This window comes from Mauremys reevesii, linkage group 5 (assembly GCF_016161935.1).
Source record: "Mauremys reevesii isolate NIE-2019 linkage group 5, ASM1616193v1, whole genome shotgun sequence".
Classification (NCBI taxonomy): Eukaryota; Metazoa; Chordata; order Testudines; family Geoemydidae; genus Mauremys; species Mauremys reevesii.
Genome location: NC_052627.1, coordinates 41,434,798 through 41,460,944, shown reverse-complemented (window position 1 = coordinate 41,460,944; position 26,147 = coordinate 41,434,798). Strand labels below are relative to the sequence as shown.

At 38.0% G+C, this 26,147-nt stretch overlaps 1 protein-coding gene across 17 annotated transcripts in view; it reads right to left on the bottom strand.

Moving 5' to 3' along the window:
* Nucleotides 1–26,147, bottom strand: part of KIAA1109 (KIAA1109 ortholog) — a 219,227-nt gene that overhangs the window by 25,503 nt on the left and 167,577 nt on the right. For 8 of the 17 annotated variants that reach the window (XM_039541857.1, XM_039541856.1, XM_039541859.1 and 5 more), the window contains 16 exons: nucleotides 23,188–23,414; nucleotides 22,550–22,747; nucleotides 22,222–22,349; nucleotides 19,951–20,074; nucleotides 18,592–18,701; nucleotides 16,340–16,430; nucleotides 15,692–15,754; nucleotides 13,712–13,956; nucleotides 11,791–12,006; nucleotides 9,717–9,897; nucleotides 7,998–8,187; nucleotides 5,645–5,806; nucleotides 5,397–5,536; nucleotides 3,917–4,118; nucleotides 3,050–3,250; nucleotides 1,179–1,358 (listed from right to left, as the gene is read on the bottom strand). In XM_039541857.1, coding sequence (XP_039397791.1) covers nucleotides 1,179–1,358; nucleotides 3,050–3,250; nucleotides 3,917–4,118; nucleotides 5,397–5,536; nucleotides 5,645–5,806; nucleotides 7,998–8,187; nucleotides 9,717–9,897; nucleotides 11,791–12,006; nucleotides 13,712–13,956; nucleotides 15,692–15,754; nucleotides 16,340–16,430; nucleotides 18,592–18,701; nucleotides 19,951–20,074; nucleotides 22,222–22,349; nucleotides 22,550–22,747; nucleotides 23,188–23,414 — 2,658 coding nt within the window. The remainder of the gene's footprint in view (nucleotides 1–1,178; nucleotides 1,359–3,049; nucleotides 3,251–3,916; nucleotides 4,119–5,396; nucleotides 5,537–5,644; nucleotides 5,807–7,997; nucleotides 8,188–9,716; nucleotides 9,898–11,790; nucleotides 12,007–13,711; nucleotides 13,957–15,691; nucleotides 15,755–16,339; nucleotides 16,431–18,591; nucleotides 18,702–19,950; nucleotides 20,075–22,221; nucleotides 22,350–22,549; nucleotides 22,748–23,187; nucleotides 23,415–26,147) is intronic. The other 9 variants (XM_039541868.1, XM_039541870.1, XM_039541871.1 and 6 more) reach the window with 7 other exon arrangements.

Sequence of the window (26,147 nt, the reverse complement as noted above, 5' to 3'; positions counted from 1 at the left end):
AAGAATAACTAATAAGATAAGGGGAAGTTTCTAAAAAGGCGGCCTCTGACTGATAGGGGTGATTGAAGATGGTTTTAAATAAAATAAAAAGAATTTGTCTTAAAAGGAACCAATATAAACCTTCCCACTCCACATACCAGTGTTATCCTAAAAATAAAAGCCTATGTGAACCCAGGTGCAATGGAAAAAACTGTTGGTCAGCAAGGAGGAGGAGAGGAAAGGCCTTGGGAAGGAGACTGTAAATCTTATCTGGATTAACATGGGAACTAAGGGTGAACAATCTCAAATAGTTTTTTTAGCTCAAGTCAGTAATTGGCAATTACATCATTGCCACAGACAGCAATAAGGAACTGACAGATAGTTGCGGCTGTTCTGCCCTTTCTATCCCACAGGAGGGACTCATGAGGACATACATTGTTGAACTGTGCCTGAACTGACACTGCAGTTCAAAGATTCTGATCTTGTGCGCATAAGGCTCATGTGTACCCACAGTGGGATCTGTGTGGACACAGAGAAGATAACATACAAACTGTTGGAAAATAAGTTCATTTGTTTGCAGTATACTTAAATATACTAAATATTAATTTTAGTAAACTTAATTACTTAAATTACTTTTTGCTGGTAAGGCTGGAGCTGTGAGAAATACCTACAAAACCCCCCCTCAAAACTATATGAAACACATCTGGGTGTGCCAAAGGGTGCTTCGGGTTTATGAACTACCTAACCACAATTCATGCCTCAAAATCCTGTGAAATTAAGCTTAGTTTGGGTGAAACTCAGGGATAACAATTCTCTTTGCTTTATCATCATGGACAAAATTCAAAGTTCATTCATACTGGAAAAATCAAAGCAAAAATCTCAAGAACTGTGAACCCATACAGACAGAAGTCAAAGAACATGCGTGAAGTGTTGAAATTAAATGAATCAACAAGGGGGGGGGGGGGGGGGTGGTACATGCACACACAGATATCTGAGGTCACCCAAACACAAAACCCCCGACAAGGTCTTATCACTGATTCACTTAAAAGATGTTATTGCACATCATAGGTTGGTGGCTTTGAAATGACATCTATATAAAAAGTGGTGGAGAAAAAATGGTGTTTATCATTGGAACAACACCTCTATTGTTAGGCAAACACAGAAGAAAGCAGTATAGATTAAATTAAACTAGTAAGTACCAGATATATTTATTAATGTAGTATCCATCTTGCTTGCAGCTTTGCTTGCAGACTGGCTCTCAAAAAATGAAGCACCTCCTGAACGTCTTATTCTCGACAGACTTACTTTCACAAACTCAAGGTTAATACTCAGAGAATCTTTCCGACCAGTGACTGAAGTGGGCTCCTCATCTACATTACCTACAAACAGAAAGAGTGATGCTCAGTGTACTCCCCAAATTAGCACCTCAGAGTAAAAATCATCCTTTTATTTCTTTTAGGATAGAAAAACAAAAAACATTTACCTAGGAACATCATCAAGATGAAAGTAATTTTTTTGTATGAAATTTTGGTAATTACTATATGGCACAAGCAACACAGTTTTCAGTTTGTTTACATTATGCATTTGACAGTAGAGCGGGGCAAATAGCTAATTTTTCAGTTTGTTGGCAGTTCTGAAAAATTGGAAAAAAATTTCAGATCAAACTGAATCCCACAAATGCAAAAAATTTAGGTGATTCAAAAAAATCTGTTCTAGGTGAAATGAAACTTTTGTGGTTTGACCCAAAATGAGGGTGACTGGGGGTGGTAGTGGGTTTGAGCATTTTTAAAGGGTTAGATTCACAAAATGGCCAGTGAAGGAGGCAATAGTGGTGATCTCCTTATCACTTTTAGTCCAGTAGTTAGGACATACTCTTGGAAATCTCTTCTCCATAGGAAGAGGGAAACTGAATTTGAGGGCTTGTCAACACGGTGGGTAATGCACTCTACAGAGGTGTGATTTCTAAAGTGCACTAATGTGTTGCATATCAATTGGTCTGTGTCGACCCTTATAGTGCACACTAAAGGTTCCCTATTGTGCTTTAATGTAGTACAGTTTCAAATAGCACTAAGTTGAAGAGCACCAGGAGAGTCTCCACGGCCAATTAATGCACAATATGTCAGTGTGCTTTAGAAATCACACTCACTGTACAGCACATTACCCCACTGTGTAGACAAGGCCAGAGTCTTCTATATCCTAGGTGAGTGCCCTTACCACTGGCTAAAAATTACAAGGAGATGACTATCTCCACCTCCTCCTCCCCTGCCCTGGTTGTGTGAATGGCATCTAAGCCACACTCTCTGAAAAAAATTGGCCAAAGCTATTCAGCAAATTCATGTCAAAGTTGCAAATAATTTTGGGTCAACCCAAACAGCTTTTTTTGGCAAATAAACTATTCCTCTGAAATATTTCACCCAGCTCTATATGATAGCATTTTGTCACTGCTCTTCAGGGCAGAGACTATTCTACTCCATGTACCCTGCTCCTGAACACATTCACTTGGTACGTTAACAGTACCACTAAATCCAGCAAGAATATTCATGTCTGTAAAGTTGTTCATCTTATTAAGTGTTTTCAGGGTGAAGACCTATGCTTATATAGGCTATAGCAAAATGGAACCCAACCTTGATTGTGGTTGTGAGCGGCTACCATAAAACAAACAGTTAACATACAAATTAAGTGCAAACACTTGCAAACCCACTTAAAGCATTTTACCATGTTTGGGGGAGTGTTGGAATTTACACCAAGAATTCCTATAAGCGCAAGTGGCCCTACTTTTTCCTATTAAGACAAATGGGTTTTGCAGTTGCAGGTTCTAAAGCATGAACACACCATTCTGGATCTGACAAGTGCAGGTAATATGTATGCTTTCAAATAAGTGTCAGTTGGAGTGCTGAAAATAAGGTCCTCCAGGATTCTGTAAAAAACAGTAAAGAGGGTATACACATCCCTGACGGACTGATTCTTTAACACTTAGTCTTGTGCAACCATTTCTCACATTCTAACAATTGTTTATGAAATCTTGTAACTTTTGCGATTGTTCATTAAATTAAAAAAATCCATTCTGTACCTAGTGCTCCTGATCCAGGAGTTAGACCAGTAACAGTAGATTTTTGTTTTCCTGCTCCATATGGATGAAACACATAAAGGGAGAAATCAGACATGCAGGCTGTGAAGCTCAGGCCTGATGAGTTGCTGCTAGAGCTAGTCAAATCTGACTGGCTACTGCTATGTCGGGTTCTGCCAAGAGGGCTGCCTAGTCCAGATGAACCTAAAGGAAATCCCAAAATCCACAAATGTTATGGTAGTTTTAGTACAAAAGCATTTTCAATCATGAAACTATTTAAAAATACTTACTATGTACAAATAAAGATTTCTGAGCAGTTCCTCAATATTTAACAGAAGAGCTAGCAACCTATCCATTTAAAGTTTTTCTTATAATACTCATCACCGTAGTTACTAAATGTGGCAAGTTTATCAAAGAGCAGTAAAATAAACTTAACTGTACAGCTCCAAAAGTGTTTTTTTGGATGTAAAATACCAGCACACTGGGAATACAAACTACTAAAAAGTGTTGCTCTGAAACTTCTTTTAAAAAACAAAGCTTCTATTACATGGTTTGTGGACACTCCTGAAGACCAGCAACAACATAAAATAAGTTTTTAGTATTGATCTAATACCAAAGAGCCATTCTGTTAAAAATCACAACTGTATAACAACATAGTAAAAATACATTTTATTATTCTAGCAATAAAGAGTTTTTGTCATGCCTAGAACCTAATGGAACTTTAACACTGCACTACATAGCTGTTTAACTTTCATTCTAATATATTTCTCCTCCCACCCCCACTAAACACAAACAGAACTTAATTTACTTATACTGTTAGCTGAATGTATTAGGTGAATTAATTCAAAGAAAATTGTTCATATATATTACCTGGTATCCCAGTTTTATTAACTGAGTTCTTTGATCCAGTTTGTGAAGTATTACCACCAACTGCCAAGTTTTCTGTGGGGCAAGTTGTGCCTAAGGTCTCCAATTCTCCTCGGTTTGAAGAGAACACTAGGTCTAGAGAGGGCAGCTTCAGCATACATTCTACTCTTGATACAGGTAAGCAGCTGAACTTGATCTGTGAAGGCTAAGCCAAAAGAAAGGATTTTAAGCACAAATATAAAATCCCTGAAAATCATTATGAGCGTGAATCCAAAGAATAGCAGCTTGCAACTTTCCTGTAGCCTAAATGTAGTAAGGCTTTTTTGGTCCAGCTTTGAAAATACTAAAATCTCCATGATTTACAATCTGCAGAATTTATGTTCATTTCAGAGATTTCCTATATCATTGAGGTGTGTTACTCAGGAAGTCCAGGCAATGGTCAGGAAAGCTGCCTAGATATAATAGTGAACCATTCTCCCAGAACTAATCTGTGTGCCCCAGTGAACTCACAGCTTGGAAGCTGCTTCATATTTGGAAGATGTGGAAGCTCAGCTTTGGTACCTATCATACCAAACTATGTTGAAGCAGCTGAAATGGACAGTCTCGAAACTTCGGATAATCTTAAAATCCTTGCCTCTCAAAACTTCCTGGGTCAGCTTCCTGTCTAATTTACAGAGAGAACCAAGAGAGGGTGAAAAAAGTGCCAAAAGTGCTCAGAGACTAGTAGCCCACAGCAATTTTTGGGAATAAGTCTCCCAACCCAACCAGTTATGTTTCATTTTGAGACCCAAACAGGTGTCTTTTATATCTCTGTTTCTCAATGTATGAATGCACTCAAAGCTGCCATATTAAAAAAAGACTGGACAGTGAGAAAAAAATAATGTACCTTAGAAAAAATACAAGATGAAGTGAATTTCTATAAAAATGGTTTGATTAGATGAACTAAGAGATGAAAGGTAGCAAACCTCAAGGTGCCCATATCTGAAATATATCCTGAGGATAAAATATTTTAGCTATATGTACTTTATTTATTTATTTGAAAAAGAATGATAGCTGTAGATGCTAGTGATACAGGATATTTTCTGAGGTATAAGATGAGAATTGTGCTGTAGAGAAGACAGGTATGTCCAAGTGTGGCTGTGAAACAGCAAGAGCTTAGCAGCAGCAAAGCAACAAAGGAAACTCCACCATGAACAGCAAGAAAAGTAGTGATGATTAAAGGCCAGTGGGGCTTCTCAAAATGTTTCACTTCTGTTGATCATCATGTGCTTGGAGTCAATGACTTCAGAACTCTAGTTAGCAGAATTCTCATTGGTGTCATGCTGGAAACATATACCTCAGAATGGATATATATTGAATGTAACTATCTCTAAAGAATCTAATTTTAAACAGCAAAGGTAAAGGCAAGCTTAAAATGCATATATGTTTTAAAAAATGCTATTAGCATTACACAGTATGCAGTAGGTTAATGTTGCACTCTCACCTGAACTCGTACATAAACCACCACATCCACAGGGAAGGATGAGTATGCTGACGTTGACGATGACACTAGTGAGGCTGTGGACTCCTCCAAGGCGTCTTGTATTTCAAACTGTCCCATGTCTTCATCTTGTGAACTGACAGCTTTTAAAGTAGAAAGAACTTGTTAAATAATGGTTTGAGGCAACTGGAATTAAAAAGTCAATAAAATTAGGTATTAGAATATATGAAAAAGAAGTAGTCACATGGTACCTGCGTAATTCCTCTCTATTGGTGTAATAGGAATAGTTTCCAGAGCCTTCTCTAGGAAGTCAAGTAGGCAGGGGCTAATGACCATTTCCTCAGGCAATGACTGAAGTGCAACCCATGCATACAATTTTGCAGTTTTTACTCCACCACTTCCTTTCCCTTTGGCTGAAACATTTATAAAATGTAAATGTGTCTAGTGGAATACAATTTCTCCAAATACAATTAAAATGTATAGCAACATTTCATTACAATTAGAAAAAACAGATCAAGTACTTTATCCTCCTCCATCAACATGTGAAATAGCCACTTCATAGATCAGTTATAAAAAACAGAAGTGTGTTAAAAAATGTAATAAAAATGTGTTAAAATAACAGAAGTGAAGAACTCAGTTCAGTTACTGGTACTATCCTAATGCACTTGCTCTCGTTCAAGTCCTTACTTCATTTCCACACACAGCAGCCATAACTAACTGGAAGGCAATTGGCATTTACATTGGAAAGGGTGAAGACAAAATTGCTCATTTGACTTAATTTTGCAACAGTTTGGGAAAATATATTGATTTCAACTGAGAAAAATATCAAAACCCCTAAGAGCAAATGGTAAGTCCTACAATATCACACAAATAATAAAATGAGGATTCTAAAGAGGAAATCCTATTAACAATTGATTTCGAACACCTAAATTCCAAGCTTGGAGATACCTGGAATATAGCTTAATATAAAATTAAGAGAATTCTCTTCTCAATTCATGGAAGAGATCTGCACATATAAATCTGTGTGCCCTAAAATGAGAAAATTATCTGAGCTCAGTAAATTTCAAGCAAGATCTTATTTCTAAAAAGCTATTAGTACCAGCTCAGTTATTTTCAGTGCCGTATAGATAGAACTAGGAATGAAGAAAGAGCAATGTCATTGAATTGGGATTCATCATCAAATACAAAAATGGATCATTTGAACACAAGTAAAATACAGTATTATGGCTGTATATGATTTCTTCACGCAAGATACAAATACTGACTAACTGAAGGACTAAAATAGAACCTTACACTCAAACTTTATCTTTCTGTCAGTTCCTAAGCCACTTGGCAATGAATTTTAATGCCATGCTACTCTGACTGATGCTGCTGACCATCTGCACTGGCCTCTCTCTTATCCTATAATAAGAGAATAAGTAGATGAGAGTTTTGGGAGAAATCTATGTGGAGAAAAGATAAAAAAGCTCTGCGGGAGATTTAGGCAAGAATTAAAAAGTAAAGAATGGAAAGAAGTTATGAGCAAGCTTACAAGGCAAGATACAACATAAGACAGAAAGTGAAGCAAGCAATAACATTAAATTTAATGAACTCAGAGATCCGCAAAGAAGGTGGATGTTGGGAGGAAACACAGTGACAGTGGTTAAAAGCCAGGGATAATGAGGCAAGTGCTCAAATCCACTGCTCTCTCTCAGACTTTGAGCCTATCAAGAGAATTTTTTTTCACTGTTTACTGCTCATATCGTTTTGATAGGGTTTTTTTTTTTTTTTTTTAAATATCTAAACTCTGAAGGAGAGAGAAGTGAGATAACAATCCTCTGGAAGGTGGGAGAGAAATCTACATACCTCTAGATCTGACATTGCAACCTTCCAGAGATAGTCATAGACCTCTGACTGAAAAGTGGGATAATTCAACTTGTTACTCTTGAAATTTTAAATCAAAGTTGAAGACACTAAAAACTGGAACTTCAGGTAATTCCAAGCCACAGTAATTTTCGGTGGACTGCAGTAGTGGAGCACAGTAATGTCTGGTATTTTGACTAATCCAACGATTGTAAACAGCTGCTTGGGATCATGATGAATAAATTAATTCCAGAAATTATCACACTTCAAAGTATTACTTCCAAGGCAAGCTGCATGGTAATGAAGAGTATTCTTGGAAGGATGTAACATGGATGAACTGGTGAGTAAATTGAGTAGTATAAAATTTTCTGTTGAATTCTGAATACTGCAGAGTATAACTATAGCTAGTTGTACTAGTAACATAATTATTAATTTTTAAAAACAACTAAGCTCCTTTCCTGCATTGTATGTTATCTGTTCAAGGAAGGATGAGGAGTAGGTGGTATTTGGCCATTACTGTGCTCTGTGAGATATATGTTGAGAACCATTTAACAGGAAATCTCTGAGAGGGCAGCTTTAAGAGCAGTTAGAATTCATGAATTGCACATGTGCTTCTGTAGTCAGGTCTGTTTGCAGCCAATATTTGGACATTTATGACCATTTCGAGGTTCAGCTAATGCACAGATCTAAAGCTAGTAGATCATATGATGTGGAGGAAAAAAGATATCAAAGTTATAGTTTAAAAGGATATTCTACAAGTACCTGATGGGATGGGTGGGGGTTGGGGCAGAAGTAAGGTATTAGTCTTGCTGTGGGTAGTATTAGATAAAGGAGATGTGGCAGTATCTTTCATACCATACAACTTGGACTCTTTGGAAAGGGTTCTTGGCAAAGAGGATCCCCGGGAGGCATTTGGCGATTCAGTCTTCAAAGTCTTAGAGTTGTAGTGTAACTGAGATGAAAAAAATAATCCATTTACTTCACAGAAGTAGCATTCTCCCTGAATCTCTGCACAGTTCAGTTTTCTCCAAATGTTCTTTGCATTTTATTTAAATTGTGTGTGATCTTAAAACAAACATATCATGTTTAAAACATTGGAATCAATAATCTTTATCTACAAAGAGTCATAATTTTTGTAAGCAAAAATAAATTAAGAAACCTCACCCATAAAACAAAATTAAATCATAAACATACTGAGCAACAGGCAATATTTTTTTACCATATAGGACACAAATCTCTAATAGTTGTGACAGACTCTCCTCAAGAGCTGCTGCTCTCTTCCTGATACATACACATTCCCTGGCCAATGACTACTTTATTCCCTCATGTAGTTGTGGGGTTTTGGTTTTGGTTTTTTGTACAGACTATCCACACAACTACATATCATCTTGCCCAGATCACTTACCTCTCTTCTTAAAGTAACTCAAAGGTTCCATGTTCTACACTCAAATATCCTATAGATGTGGGTAAGCAAAATCTAGTCTTACTCAGTGGATGGCACTAGGAGGCAGAGCAGAAACTGCAAATGATGCTTCTGTATCCCTAAAGCCACCTAAAAGATACAGTAGGGAACTGGGCCATGTCTGGTATCCCTGAAGATTTCTTGTGGTTCTGGAAGGGGAAGTCCACTCACCGTGAGTAGCTCCCCACTTCTTAAAGTTCTACAGCAGATGATGTCATCATAAATAATTACCTTTATGAATAATGATCACTTGCAGAAAAGGAAGACCACATCCTGCACCTATGCCCCACCCTGCATTCACTGACTATTGCATTTTCAGATACACTACAGGCACAGAGTATCTTCCCAATATATGCAATCCATACCACCTATCAGAGAGCAGAAGCAAACAAGCCAAATGTCTCACTTTAACTTAAGCAATCTTTTCTTTTAAATGGGACTAATTGGCTTTTTAAAGTCTATGTAATGCCACATATACTATTTGATATACAGGATCCCAAAGCTAAACATTTTTCCTGTTACAACTAAAATATATTTTTTTTAAAGTGGGAGGAGGGAAATGTAGTTGATATCCTATTGATTTGAATCTCCTTCCAAAACATCAGATTAGAGACATTATTATTTGTGGCAAAACTAAGTCAGAAGGTCAAGTTTTGTTATGGACATGTAGCGATGCCAGAAGTGCTATTGGAACTCTCGAATTCATGGCTCCTAGTCTTGTGCCTAGATAACACTTCTCATTATAATACTTATTATGCTCTATTAAGAATATAGAACGTATCAGCCATACACATGTATCTCACAACTCCAAAAACGTTGCTAACATGTACCAGAAGTGGCGTGCCGTAAGTATAACATATTTCCCATGTAAGAAGCAGCAGGTATCACACTTGATATCTGCACTATATAAACTGCATGCCATAATGATAAAAGATGATCTTCTAAAGGAAGCCATGTATTTGTTTCTAGTCAATTCTAGTTGGAGAGGAAAAAATGTTTCCTTGTCCCATAATTTTTACCTTTACATCTACACCAGGAATATAAAATACTGTAGTTTCCAGGTCACTAGGCTTTGTCTGTAGAGATGACGGCACTTTCTTGCCAGCAAGTAAGTGAGTAGTAGATGCATAGTTAGTTTGAAATTTCTTCTTTTTTGAAGGAGACTCTTGATCTAAACTTCTAGAACTCCGATCATAACTCCTACAGATAAATAAAAATATACAACCTGTCTTAGTACAGACTTAATACTCCAAAACAAGTATGTTTTTCAGTATTTAAAATTTAGGGGATTTTCTTTTTAAAAATTACATTGTAATTTCATGATGAATAGTAGAAGCATTGCCCCCCCTTTTAGTTGTTCTTTGCCCATCAGACCTCTATTCCCCTGGCCTTTTATTCCCCTTTGGCCTTTTCCCATCCCCCTCTGCTTTTGCCAAAATATATTATTAGTGTTATTTGCAGATTTTAAAGTTAAAACCAACTTTTTTAAAAAATGACAAAAAGTAGTAAAGTGTCCCTTGCCTTCATTCTCAAGTTTATCTATAGTAGATGATGAATTCCAGAGTGCAGGTAACATTTGTGGATTTTTCACTGTTTATGCTCTCCCCTTATGATTTCCACCCCATGCATACCAAATTCCATTTACACAAGTGACACAGCAAACTAATAATAAACAAACCAAAAAAAAATACATCTCTCATTAAAGAAAAAAATATTTCTACTCTGCCCCATGTCCATTTTAAAGTCATTCAGAAATTCAACAGTATGATCACATTTCCTTATACACCTCTACCCCGATATAACGCAACCTGATATAACACGAATTCGGCTATAACGCGATAAAGAGTGCTCGGGGGGGGGGGAGGAAGAGGGTCTGCGCACTCCAGCTGATCAAAGCAAGTTCAATATAACACAGTGTCGCCTATAACGCGGTAAGATTTTTTGGGTCCCGAGGACAGTGTTATATCAGGGTAGAGGAGTATACACTTCTTCAGAAATGTGCCCACTGCTGTATGTTGGGAGATTACTCAAATATGTGATATCACTACATTAAAGTGTCACGGGATTGCCTAAAGTGTGACAGCCACAACCTGATATTCAGTTGCAGGTTCCTCTCTTTAGAGATTATAGGAGGAAAGAGGAAAAAAAGATCTGTTACTACATACAAATCCTTGCATGGATTTAAAATATGGGAAAGGTAAGAATGACATTACAAATCCTAAGAGTTCAGTTTTGCTAAACCTAGGGTATCATTAACAATGTGTTAAAGTTCAAAGAAGAAATTAAAAGTAAAGGTGTATTTGGTTAAGAATGAACAACAAAAACAGAGGCCACTGGCTGTCAAAGCATATCTGCAGAATGGAAAGAAGGGTTTAAAAAAAACAGGGTGAAATCGTGTCCCACTGAAGTCAATGGCAAAGCTCCAACTGTTTTCAGTGGAGTCAAGATTACGCTTCAAGTTGTACAAATACATTTAATTGTACAGTGAACATTACCTCAATGATAGTGAGTAAAATGAAAAAATGTTGGAACAGAATATCAAGAAAACACAGCATTAGCCTAGTATGTATCAACTCAGCAGTGTATTTCAAAATTTTTGAGACAGTACAATCAGGCATTTATTTGGAGAGTAAAAAAGGAATCCAGGTGATTTAAAAGCTTAAAATCTCCATTTATAAAAAGGATGGGTATGAAGGAAACAGGTGTTCGCTCATTTCTTGGTGTCAGGCTAATTAGACTCAAGCCTTTGCGGAAGCAAACTTTCATGCTTTTCCAGAACAAAGACTATAATTCAATCATAATTAAATTTATTGCATGCTATGGCAACGTGTGGTGATGATACAAATTACTGACCGCAAGCTGGCTAAAAATGGTGGGAATTATTATAGTTTCTATGCTTTTCAAATGAGTTAATGCACAGTTACCATTGAGTATTGTGTTGTGTACTGGCAGGATCCCAACTGATGTAAATCAGTAAGTTGTCTTATTTGTGACTAAATAAATGTCAAATACAGAAAGACTGGCATAATACAGTAATACACTGCTTTCTAATATGATTTAGAAATATTACTGTCTTTCAATAGGTTTTTTTACCTTCTTAAGCTGATTTCATCATGCTCTTGCTGAAGCGTTGTTGGATGCAGCACACATTTTCCACAATCAATTTCAACTCTGATATCAAGTTCAAAGTCAATATTTCTCTCTGTGGTTGTGCCAGTCACATTTCTGTTGCCAGGAGCTGTTGGCCAGCGGTCAGTAAACAGTTGGTGAACTGCAGCAAAGCCTGTTGCTTTCTTACGAGTGCTATTCCTGCAGAAAGAACAATTACTTGTTAGATATTAGCACTGTGACAAGATTCCTTCCAAGGTTATCTACTAATGTATTTGCTGACAAGTCAGTTACCCACTATATATAAAATTTTAAGAAGTTTTCTGTAAGAAGCACCATATGGTAAATTTTCATAGGTGCACACTGCTATCTTGGTCCATCTTCCACTAAGGTATTATTCAATATTTACTTCAAGGTTGATTAGGGTGACCAGACAGCAACTGTGAAAAATCGAGACGGGGGGTGGGGGACTATCCCTATAAAATCGGAACATCTGGTCACCCTGTGGTTGATCTGGACTGGGCCCTGTAGACATAGACTGTAGCTGTCTGAAGCAGGACTAAGACAACAAGCAACAAACGAGGGATATGGAAGAGGGAGACAATTAAATATAACTGTTATAACTATAAAGGGAAGGGTAACAACCCTCCTGTGTACAATACTATAAAATCTCTCCTGGCCAGAGACACCAAAATCCTTTTACCTGTAAAGGGTTAAGAAGCTCAGGTAACCTGGCTGACACCTGACCCCAAGGACCAATAAGGGGACAAGATACTTTCAAATCTTGGTGAGGGGAAGGCTTTTGTTTGTGTGCTCTTTGGTTTTGGGGGTTGTTCGCTCTTGGGACTAAGAGGGACCAGACATCAATCCATGCTCTCCAAATCTTTCTGCACAAGTCTCTCATATTTCAAACTTGTAAGTAACAGCCAGGTAAGGTGTGTTAGTTTTATCTTTGTTTTCTCAACTTGTAAATGTTCCTTTTGCTAGAGTGTTTACCTCTGTTTGCTGTAACTTTGAACCTAAGGCTAGAGGGGGTTCCTCTGGACTCTTTAAATCTGATTACCCTATAAAGTTATTTTCCATCCTGATTTTTACAAAGATGATTTTACTTTTTTCTTTAATTAAAATTCTTTTTTAAAGACCCTAATTGATTTTTTCATTGTTTTAAGATCCAAGGGTTTTGGATCTGTGTTCACCAGGACTAATTGGTGAGGGTATACTCTCAAACCTACCCAGGAAAAGGGGTGTAAGGACTTGGTGGGGGGAGGAATTAGTCTCAAATCTCCCCAGGAAATGCTGGGGGGAGTTAGGGACTTGGCAAATATTTAGGGGGAAGGCAGAGTTCCAAGTGGCTCTCTCCTAAGATTTGAAACACGCTTGGTGGTGGCAGCATACTGTTAACCTAAGCTGGTAAATAAGCTTGGGGGTCTTTCATGTGAGTCCCCACATCTGTACCCTAAAGTTCAGAGTGGGGAAGGAACCTTAACAATAACACATGTTGTTATGTATATTATTTTTTAATATATATATATCACCTCTCAACGTTGTTTATAATGCTGTGTTTGTATATACACATTTAGCCCACGCTTAGCCATGAGGTACATTGCAGAACTATATGTTAAACAAGATACAGTGTACCTTTGACCCTCCTCACATACCCCCTGCCCAATAACTGAGATTTATTCCAACATTCCAAAATCTGAGAGGCTTCCAAGAGCCGCTATTAAAAAAAAAAAAAAGGTCGTCAAACATTCCCTCCTCCCTACCCTGGAATTACACCTGCTGAAGCCAAGGACAGGCAACATTCAATCCTGGGTCAGCAAAAGCTATTCTAGACCTAAGACATGAACTTTAAAGATCGTTTTGTCATAGCCCTAATGAAAATATTTTTAAACAAATTGCTTACTGTGGTTTTCTGTAAAAATAAGCCTTCTCTCTCTCATGGTCTTCCTCCTTCTCAGAGTCTTCACTGGTTGAAGATAAACTGTCATCCCGCCGTCCCTCTTCAGGCTGGAAGGGAATGCTTGGTGAAAAGACTACTGGAGTTTTGGGTGAACTGAATACTGAGCATGATCCTTCACTAGCGGATGAGTAATGGGATGGACCATCAATAGTTACTGACAAAAGGTCCAGTTCTGTCTCCTCTGGAAACTGATTGTGAAAAGACAAAAAGATATTAAAGTTCACAGTTACCGTCTTTACTACGCAAAAATTAAGATATCTTGGGAAAAACGCAAGAGTGCTTTTAAAAACTCTCAAAGCTCAGGTTCCTCATTTTGAACAGACAGAAGTGTCAGATTTAGGAATGTATGAAATGAATCATGTAACACAATAAATAAATGTATAGGTTTGGAGGAAAAAAAATACCATACATTTACCATTGACTTAGTGATTGAGTTGAATTTGTTAGCTAGATAATTAAACAGTAGCAAGCTCTTATCAAAACATACATTATGACAGGCCATCACTAGAAGAATGAACATTTAATTGAAAACAAATTTTAAAAGTAAAGAAAATAGAACAGAAAGAATCATTACAGCCACCTGTAAATTAGAGAAATGCACAGGAATCTGTTAGTGAATGAAAGGGCATGCAAAGTACTAGTACAGAATGTACAGTATTCTCTTATACATTATGCTCTTCTTTTTAGAAAGTTGGATAAAAGTGACTTGATGGGAAGAAACTTTAGTGTTACATTTCCAAAAAGTGGTCCCAACTGTTTTGGTGCACTTTGTGTGGGGCAGCAAATAGCCCCACACAAAGAGTTTTCAAGCACTAACACCTGTATATGCAGGGATAGAGTCTAAACAACTGTACATGCAGGTGTTAGACTCTAACACATGGGCCAATGAAGTGCTATTGGGATTGTTTGTGCATTCAAATGGGTGTTGAGTGGAAGATCCTTTGATAATTTGCTCCATGCTTTCATTATGGCCATTAGCACATCCAACGTCTGACTTAACACTACTTAATATTTGACAGTCTTTTCTAAGCTGTGGAAAATTGCTAGAAATGGATATTACAAATGAATGGAACCTTTTGATATGTTCTGTGTTAAATGTAGATAAAAGAACTCAGCAAAGCACAATTCTGCCTTTCCTTTTGTTCTCAGAAATGAGCTGTTTAGACATCAACACTCTAAGGTGATCTGAAAAAGCATTCTAACTCAGAAACTTATAAAAGAAAAATAGAGGAAAGGTGGAAGGGAAAAAGTTAGATAATTGTCCTCTGAAAAGGTGTACTTAGTTTCTTCCATTAAATATGTCTAGAGTATCTTTTTTAAATTAAAAGGGCTTTTTTTTTTTTTAAGTAGGTGAGTTGTCTGGGCACTAATTTTGACAAACTGGTTATCCTGCTCCCTTTAAATAAGATATCTTACACAACTGTACTAGGTATAGGAATTCCAGTATCAAATTATGATGCTTGATGGCCTCACACCTTGGAATTATATTCCATCAGTGTTGATGACTGCACTCTTGAGACACACTTGAAAAAGATTAAGATAATTGTGTGGGCACTGAGTCCTTCTCTACAGTATGCTCTGCATACAAGAATAGATCATGGCTTGCCTTACTGTAGTCTCCATAATTTAGATCAGCTTTCATCGAGGCCTTTTTAAATATGCAAACAAAATATGTCATTACTAGTTTTACAAAAAACTGCAAAATTTAAGCTAAATATGGGAATGTAAGCATCCTTGAGAACTCAATTTATCATCTCCACCTATAACTTTTTACATGTTTAAACTTACTTAAAATCTTTTTTTAAAAACTGATATACATTCTGCCTAGTGGAGTTTGAAAGAGAGATGAATAACTGAAGAGCAGCTGCCAGTGAGGTGAATTAGTGCTATGGCAAAGTATGTATTTTTTCTTTTTACAAGTACCTGAAAATACCCTTCCCCTGGACAGCCGGATTGTTGTGTAATCCCCAAAACTGTTTTATTCAACTTAATTAAAAATGAAAAAGAAAAAAATAAAATTAAAAGTTACCATAGCATGACTCATTCAAAACCAACAGCAATGACACATTTAGGAAGGATGGGGACGAGGGGATATTGCAACAAAAAACCTGATATTTGAATAATACATTTTAAACATACAGATAGACGTGTGTGTCAGACTATAGCAAACTCAGAAAATGTTTATTTCATTAATAACCATTTCCAAAATGCTAAACAAGGCTGAACATACAAATTAGCACATGACTATTGTGCATATCTGTTAAAAATAGCAATAACATGTTAACCATGTGTATTTTTTTCACGGCATAACTCTTTGTCTGAGGATACCTTGTTAAAAATATAAACTAACCTATTCAAAGAAGTGAAAATTCTTTAGTTTGATATTTCTATTAATAATTTCTGTGTTAAGGTGGACACCACCAGACTAAATAATTATCTAGGGGGGTTGGCAATTCAAATCTTCGTAAGTATATTTAACTCAGGTACTTCCAAGGTGCTACCAGTCAACATGGTATTTATTCTACAGTAGCATGGTATACTAATTAAATTGGTATGTAGGGTATGCCTTACAGGGTCCTGTATGTTGAAGGTTACTCTGGGTCCAGGAGATGCTGCATCTACACGGATTTCTGGGAGCTCTTCACTGTCTCCTAGTCGAGAGCTACAAGCAAAATATAAAAGGAATAAACCAACTATTACAGTTTTGAACGAATGCAGGATGTACTTGCCACGTAAAAGTTCAATAACTACACAAAAGCTGTTGCAATAAAAATATAAAGTATCAGTCAATGCTTAACATTTTATAGAAATGAAATGGTATTAAATCAGTATTCAAGAATTTATGGCACATAAAAAGAAAAAAGATGAAGTTTCAAATGACTTTGGCCAGCAGCTCACTTAATTTTGCAGAGCTTTTTTTGTTTTTATTTTTTACTCTTTTCAAGCACAGGCCAAGAAACAGAAAGACAGTTAAAAACATAAAATGTGTGTGACTTGTCACATGGAATGAAGTACAGCTGGCAGTTTATGCATATTCACAAAATACAGACAATCTTTCAAAATGAATGAAATCATTATGACATATTTGCAGTGCAAATTTACAACTTCTCATTCACAATTAACAACTCACTAGCTTTTGAGAAAATCTTAAGTATTGCTTGATAGGCTAGCCAGCTGAATAAACTACATAACACAACACTTTATTAATCTTCCCAACAGAATTCCTAATTCTCTGAAGATGATTTTATTAAAAGATGAAGTGAAATGCTTTTTACCTGCCAGGATTTGAGTCTTTACACTTGCACTCTTTCTACTGTGTAAGGTATCAATAACGCTAACCAGTTCAGAAGAAACATTAACCTGTAAATCCTATAAACTTGGAAGGCAAGTAAAAGAGGAATTCATTTTGATCCATTTTGTTTAAAGCCATTTGTAATTTGGAAGAGCTGTTCTCTGATATTTTGGGATCTCTTTGGGTATTTTTTTTAAGCTTCAATCTACCTTTAAAACTAATGCTCAAAATTTTCAACCAATTCGTCTTAACTTAAAAATGTCTATAATTGATAGAGAAGATCCTTATAATTCTAATAGCCAAGTTCCCTCTCCTGTTTTCTTTTTTTAAAATCTAGTACTGTACTTTATTGCTGATTAAAATGTAGCCACTAATTTTTTAAAATCCAAACCCTCCAATGTGTGTGTTTTCCCTCTGCTGGTTGTACAACAACAACAACAACATGATGCTTATTCACAAAGCAACAGTGACACCAAGCAAAGTTGATGCACAATATTCTGCTATGACAACTGCAACTTGCTGCTGCTGCAAGCTTCAGAATACTTGGAAGAAGGAGAAAAGGAAATCATTTGCTGAACTAAAAAGTTGCCTTCCGTCCACTAGTAGTTTAATCCTTTTTCTAATATGAGGTTGACAATGGAGTGTAAAAATCAAAGGGATAAATCGTGTCCTCTTTGCTTATTAGCCTCCCCTGAAGTGCCTGCTGAGTAGAACCTTCAAATGTGGTTCTTAAAAGTCCTGCAAAATGACTACATAAAAAGTGACACCTTTCTCCTCAACTGATTGGCTCCCTGAATGCATTCAGAGTAATATCTGATAATTTTACTACCTTAAGGTTTACTACTTCTTAACTCTGTCCTGCAGAGCAAATACAGCTCTGGAAGAAGGAGATGGATTTTATTCTGCTTGTGAATCATCTCAAAATAGTTAGCCAAATTTAAATTGTAGCATCTTGGAGGCTGACGTGTGAGACAGAAAGATCTCGATTTAATTTTCAGAATCCAGGTTCAGTTTCCACGACAGCAATTCAAACCCCCCACTCTTTAGCTTCCAATAACTTCTGGTAAAGCTTTGCCTTCATAGATTTATGGATGCACTTAAACTTCATAGTTCAGCTGTGCATACTGACTAGGATTGTAGAAGACCACAGACCTTATTAATTCTGTAAGATTTGAGCACTATGAATGTCCACAGTGAATATCTGTAATCATCAAACCTCCTGAGAAATGTACAGACATTAGCTCTCAGAAGACAGACGAAACAAATATGGAATTTCTAAGTCAAGCTGCTTTAGAGACATGGTATGCCAAAAACAGATACTTCACAAAAAGTAAGAAACTTCATTTGTCAAACCTCCCATCTCTCGAAAACATTTTCTCAAATCCACTCTAAAAAAATATATATATACCCATCACCTATGGCAAAAGACATGTAGCTCCACAATTAGACATTCTCCTTGTTGCTGTCTATTCTAACTTCATTACAGATCTCATCCTCCCACGTGCATAGTCATTTGCCCAAAACACTCTACCTTGCCCTGTCCATTCTTTTTAGAGGTGGTCTTCCAGATGCTGAAATTGTTTTAGATCGGTTATAGCTGGGTTTGTAACCTAGGCCCCATTTGTCCTTCAGAGAAGCAGCCTAAACAAAAGAAAATATATTTAAGATGTTGAGGACAAAAATAATGAAAATTATACACAAACATGGCAACGTGGAAAAATTCCAATACTTAAAACATTTTATTTTACAGCCACGCCAACGTTTATGAAAAAACTTTTACAAAATAATTTTATTTTGTAGCAAGTGCTCAAGGCACTCCTCTTCAGGCCTTTGCTCAAATCTTCATTTTGATTGGTCTCTGGACGATTCACTCACCTTTCATACTAGCTGGCATTGGTACTTTCTTGCTGTCAGGAGAACAGGGTGACCCCCCTGCACCCAGTAGTTTGGGATCTGCCTACTTGAATAAAAGTCATCTCTTCGTGTGATATTGCTGCAACTGCAGTCAGCAGAGGAACATGAGCTAGAGCCTCCTCATTTAAGAAGAAGCTGCCAACAGAATACTCTCTGAGAGGGGTCCCTTGCTTTGGGATGGACTCATTTCTTGGTCCAGAATAGCTCAAATGTACTGATCTTCAGGGTCTGCTGCAAATACCCTTTTGCCATGCTTTATGACAGGGGGTGGCATGATCAGAGCAGGCATTTGTGGGTGAGTGAGGACATTGTTTGGGTTGGAGCTTTATTTCTGTTTGGGTATTTTCTCCTGCTTGCTGTTTTTATCTTTAATAATAGTGTATTTTTTATTAATAAATTAAGCAATTTCTTTTAGCATATATTATAAACCTAATAAAATAAATCAGCCAAATGGAATATAAAAGAGATTTTGCTCAGGTACTCAAGCATGCTTATCATATCTGGATTCTTCTGGCGCAGTAAGGCAATGTTTTATGATCGCCATCACTTCTGAAAGCCTGAGTTTGAGTCTTGGCTAGTAAATGCTACAGCATTGCATATTATGGCTTCCAAACCTCTGGAAGCCAATTCTTGTGTACATTTTCTGAACATAGATATATTTAAAAATATTAAAAACATCTATTTTAAAAAGTTAAAATAGAGATATTAAAATAGTTTTTTTCCTAAAGATTTGTCATAGAAAAGCAAACAAACAAAAATCCACCTAATATACAGTACCACTAAAATTCTGGTTTTGTCTCTAGTAGGACAGAATAATCTGTTTCTCCAGAGAGTTAAACCATGTGTTTTATATATAGAATAGTCCTTTTACCTTTCTTTTTCAGTGTCTTTCTTTTATTTATTTTTAATATGTGGAAGAGAAACTTGTAAGTGAAAATCTTAAGAACTTGCCAAACAGCTTTAGAAAATTGCTCACCCTCATGCTGGACCTACGTAGTTTTTTACGGACATCTCGGCGAATGTCATTCACAGCTACTGACTCTAATTGTTGATAGCGCTGGATTTCTTGGTTTATGGTTCCTTCACTTGCACCTAGTTTTCTGGGAATAAGTCAGGGTAGTGAGTTTTCCAGATGGAAGGAATAACTAGTAAAGTTAAACACTACTTTCACCCTTTTCCTTTATCAACAAAACCTCTATACCGTGTTCCTGTGACAATCTTAAAGCCTTTCAAACCATTATCCAATCAGCTTCTTGTTTTTCAGGAGTTATCTATCACCAATGCCATCTTTTCCATATATGGCTGTTGAGGGTCCACCATTATTTCACTACACAACTTTTGTCCATACTGTAACTTCTTTGCAAGTACCCATAATTTCAAGGTTTTTACCTCCAAGTCACACATTCAGGAAACAGAAAAAGGGGTGTGTAGCAAAATATACAAGATGTCAAGCATTATATTGTGATGCCAACAGAGGTGGAAGAGAGATAGTTGCTAGAGAGCAGCTCCCTTTGAAAAGAAAGGCTCCTAAAGAGAGCAAAGATTCCCAGCTGGAACAAATCTGGATGAAAATAAGAATTTTTAAGTATTTTCTATGTTCCTTAGTTCAAGAAAAGCAGGCAGGGAGTGGAAACCACTTGCTAGAGATGCCAGGACGCAGACTGAACTGGGGAAATTTCCAGGAGGAAAGAGCTTCCCACAATGGCAGACCAGACTGATCAGATCCCCTGAATATGGAAGGCAGAAGAAGAAAATCTCCTGTAGGAATAATGAACTTGAACGTAAACAAGTTTAGAAAGGAAACTCACTAAGATGCATGTTATTTTAAAGAGAACAGGGTTTGTTGATGCTACAATACGTTGAGGACAGAAAGGTGCAAACTTTAATTTTGGTCATCACAGTCACATGGCTATGTTTGTATATCAAAAAGTTTGGTTACAACTAGCCTGCGACTGACTGCTGCTAGCAATCTTGCCTAAAGCTGAAATAGTAAAGTATGTCCATTCTTCATTATAATTTAGCAATCAATCAGCAACAGGCATTCTTTATCACAGGTGATCCCACTTTTTACTATGATTGACCTTGCCTTGCAAATGCCAAAAATGCAAATAAAATGTTTTCATACAAAACTCATAGCTGACTCTTGTCATGAACACTTTCAGGTGACATTTTTAATTTTCCTTTTGTGTGTGTTTTATGGAATATTACTGTGTCTATGAATATTTATATAATAAAGATATATCATATAAAAGCCATAAAGTAGTTTATTTAGAGAGGTTTCTTCTTCCTATAGTGAATGTGATCTCATTCGAATTTCAAAGCACTGTCACTCCAGCAAGTCACAATCGTATAGCTGGTAACAGAAGTGCTACAAATCATGATGGAAATATGGTTTGTCATGATATTGGAACTGCTGACACATTGCCATCAATGTAAGGCAAAACCAGAAATGAAAGATGACTTAACACTCAGGAGAGCTTCCTGCGGATTTTAATGGCCACTTGTGCACCTAATTTTCTCTAGTACAACCAGCAAGATCAACGATTAAAAAAACATTTCCTCTTGTAGATTGTATAGTTCCACCAATGCTGAAGCACTAGAGGTAAGAAAAGGGAAAGCCCAGTTTCAATTTGTTTTTCCCAAACTATGAGGAGAGATTAATAAGACTGGGACTTTTCAGCTTGGAAAGATGACTAATGGGCAGGGGGGAATATGATAGAGATCTATAAAATCATGACTGTTGTGGAGAAAGTAAATAATGAAGTGTCATTTATCCCTTAACATAAAACAAGAACCAGGAGTCACCCAATGCAATTAATAGGCAGCAAGTTTAAAACAAACATGAGAAAGTACTTCTTCACACAATGTACAGTCAATCTGTGGAACTCTTTGCCACTGATGTTGTGAAGGCCAAGACTATAACAGGGTTAAAAAAAGAACTAGATAAGTTCATGGAGGATAGGTCCTTCAATGGCTATTAGCCAGGATGGGCAGGGATGCAAAACCGTGGTCTGAAGTGTCCCTAGCCTCCGTTTGCCAGAAGCTGGGAATGGACGACAGGGGATGGATGACTTGATTACCTCTTCTGTTCATTCCCTCTGAAACACCTGACATTGGCCATTGTCGGAAGACAGGATACTGGGATAGATGGACCATTGGTCTGATCTAGTATAGCCTCTCTTATGTTCTTAACTATTGGGTGAGGGTTTTTTTGTTTTGTTTTAAAACACAAGAAAAGCCAACTTACTTGAGATCATCAATTACTTTGGCTTGTTCATTCAGTTCCCTAATATCTACTAAACGTTTCACAAATTTTCTTCCTCTCTGCTCGCCAACTTGGCTACCAGATGCTCCCTGTCGCCGATCAACAGTTTCCTATTCAAAATAATATTTCATTAAATTCCTTGTTAAACATAAGAACCAATTTTAAGTCACAGGTACAATGAATTGTACACCCTAAATCAAAACACCACATGCAAACACTATTTTTAAAAGTCAAAAGGCAGCTGATTTGAAATTTTCCAATGATTCAAGTCCCATCATTTGCTTAAAGACAAACATTAGCTGCTACATACATGTCCCCATGAGCAAGATCTGCCCGCTTTCAAATGTGAACTAGAATGAGTAGAGTCACACATCGCTGACCCCGACAGATACTCTACAGGAACGGAATATCGATGGCTTTGGGGGCTCAAACCCAACAGGTGATTTACAATCCGCTGCCCAAATGTTAACTTGTGTGCATCTCCACATAATGAAACTCCATCTGATTTCTAAATAATAAATAGGAATGTTAATGTGGTTTTTCCCCAGAGCCAGTACAAGATTCTTGCAAAACTTCAATTGTTTAAAGAAATAATTGTTAAAAAACTACTTAATATGAAACCAAAACACAAGTTGACACACAGTATTGTTTTTTGCTACTGAAAATTTAGTTCTTCTAGCTAGTTTGTAATGTTAGTATCTTCCATTGCTTGCTAGGATAATCAGAGTAACTGTAGCCAAAGTCTTCCAAAGCGGGTGCTTAAAGTTAGCCTGAATGCCTACTATGGCATATAATAGAAATGGTCTGCAAAAATCTCAAAGCTGATTGAGCTAAAATTTCCCCATCCCATACACACACAAACACTAATAGAATTTTTCTGAAGCTTACTCTTATGCCCAAATAATGTAACAAAATAAATTTAGACACTATTTTGGTTGAGTCTCTTACTGCATGTATAGTGGGAGACATGGTATCAACTTCATCCTCATCCGATAGGTCAACTATGTTTACAGAATTGAGGTCAGCAATGTCATCAACATCTTCTTCTCCTGTCAGTGTTGTGAGAGTATTACCCAAAGCATTTAATCTTTTCCCAATGTTAGGATCCATGTGGACATCAATACCGCACATCTTCCATAACACATTGAGAGTCCAGGTTCCAGCACTATTGCTTTCTGTTTAAAAGAGAAAATTTGCCTGATGATTTTTCTCTTCCTTGTAACCAGGTTTGTCATTGGATGTCATGTCTGCTTCTACAGCTTAGGAGATAGAACCAGACTTATCCATCATGGGGCGCTGCCTTGGCTCTGCCCACTCGTAAAAAGACCCCAGTAAGACCTTTCCAGAACTGAAACACACTTTGAATACAGTTAACAGATACATCTATTAAGTTTGTATTAAGATTTCTCTATTGAATATAAGGAAAATCTGATAGGCCACATGGAAAGTAAATTCTCCAGGGTGTGAAAAAGGCACAGTTAGCCACTAGAAGACAAACATGAAATATGAATTTCCATCTCTCTCTCTGAGCTAGGTTTACCATTTCCAACACAGGGATTCCAACAGCAGTGAAACCCAAAGGATGGGCATGTGAGAAAATAATTTTTAACTGTTCACAAATCAGACTCTTGGAATTACTCAAATCACAAAGATTTTAACGGTGCATTAAAGCCTGCACCTGCATCCTCTGAGTCTTGAACAGAGCGGACATGGAGCTGCAGACAGGGGAGTTTGAGAGGGAGTTTGACAGAGGAAGGCTTACGATGGTTAGGAAGACCCGCAACACCTGTGCCAGCACTGCTTCTGCCTCCTCCACCTGCGACTGTAGCCAGACAGAGCACCTGAGCCTGGATTTTTCTACCCAGATCCTGGTGTGGTTTTGCAGGGACTGTAACTTGCAATTTCCACTTACTGATATCCAGGTGGGGGGGGGGGGGCATCCAATGTGAAAGGTGCCTACTGGTGGAATCTCTCAGGCAGCAGGTGGGAGAGCTACAGGAGGAGGTGGCTAGGTTGAGGAGCATCCGAATCCACGAGCGATTCCTGGACAGTGTCCATGTGGAGACAGCTGAGGTAGCTGTCCCAGTACACAGGACTGCTGACACACCACGGGTGGACACTGGCAGCTGGTTACTTCTGACAGCAGGCAGTGCTTCACCCCTGCTCCGAACCCTCCCGCCGTGGTAATAGGTAACCGTTATGTTCTTCTTGATACAGGAGAGAAGGAATCACCCCCTACAGTAAAGGAGAGAGAGAAGCCTTATACCCCTAAGGCTGGGAGGTCTGCTGCCACCACTGCGAATAGGAAACGTAGGGTAGTGGTGGTCAGAGACTCTCTGCTGAGGGGGACGGAGGCTCCCATCTGCCGCCCTGACATTTCATCTCGGGAGGTATGCTGCCTGCCGGAGGCCCGTATCTGAGATGTTACAGAGGCATTGTCGAGGATTATCCAGCCCTCTGACTACTACCCCATGCTACTCATCCATGTGGGCACAAATGATACTGCGAGGTGTGACACTGAGCGGATCAAGAGTAACTACAAGGCTCTGGGAGTACGGGTGAAGGAGTTTGGAGTGCAGGTGGTATTCTCTTTGATTCTTCCTGTCATAGGTAGGGGCCTGGGCAGAGGCAGATGCATCATGGAGGTGAATGCCTGGCTGCGAAGATGGTGTCGCCAGGAGGGCTTTGGCTTCCTCGACCACGGGATGCTATTCGAGGAAGGACTGCTGGGCAGAGATGGCGTTTACCTTTTGAGGAGGGGAAAGACCCTATTTGCACACAGTCTGGCTAACCTAGTGAGGAGGGCTTTAAACTAGGTTCGATGGGGACAGGTGAGCAAAGCCCACAGGTAAGTGGGGAACATGGAGACCTGGGAGATGGGTCGGAAACAAGAGGGAGCGTGGGCTATAATGGCAGAGAGAAAGGAGAGTCAGGGCAAAACTGGGAGGCAAAATCAAACCGGTATCTTAGATGCCTATATACAAATGTGAGAAGTATGGGTGATAAGCAGGAAGAACTGGAAGTGCTTATAAATAAATACAACTATGACATTGTTGGCATCACTGAAACTTGGTGGGATAATACACATGATTTGAATGTTGGTGTGGATGGGTACAGCTTGCTCAGGAAGGATAGACAGGGGAAAAAGGGAGGAGGTGTTGCCTTATATATTAAAAATATACACACTTGGACTGAGGTGGAGATGGACATAGGAGACGGACGTGTTGAGAGTCTCTGGGTTAGGCTAAAAGGGGTAAAAAACAAGGGTGATGTCGTGCTAGGAGTCTACTACAGGCCACCTAACCAGGTAGAAGAGGTGGATGAGGCTTTTTTTAAACAACTAACAAAATCATCCAAAGCCCAAGATTTGGTGGTGATGGGGGACTTCAACTATCCAGATATATGTTGGGAAAATAACACCGCGGGGCACAGACTATCCAATAAGTTCTTGGACTGCATTGCAGACAACTTTTTATTTCAGAAGGTTGAAAAAGCTACTGGGGGGAAGCTGTTCTAGACTTGATTTTAACAAATAGGGAGGAACTCGTTGAAAATTTGAAAGTAGAAGGCAGCTTGGGTGAAAGTGATCATGAAGTCATAGAGTTTGCAATTCTAAGGAAGGGTAGAAGGGAGTACAGCAAAATAGAGACAATGGATTTCAGGAAGGCAGATTTTGGTAAGCTCAGAGAGCTGATAGGTAAGGTCTCATGGGAATCAAGACTGAGGGGAAAAACAACTGAGGAGAGTTGGCAGTTTTTCAAAGGGACACTATTAAGGGCCCAAAAGCAAGCTATTCCGTTGGGTAGGAAAGATAGAAAATGTGGCAAAAGACCAGCTTGGCTTAAGCACGAGATCTTGCATGATCTAAAAAATAAAAAGGAGTCATATAAAAACTGGAAACTAGGTCA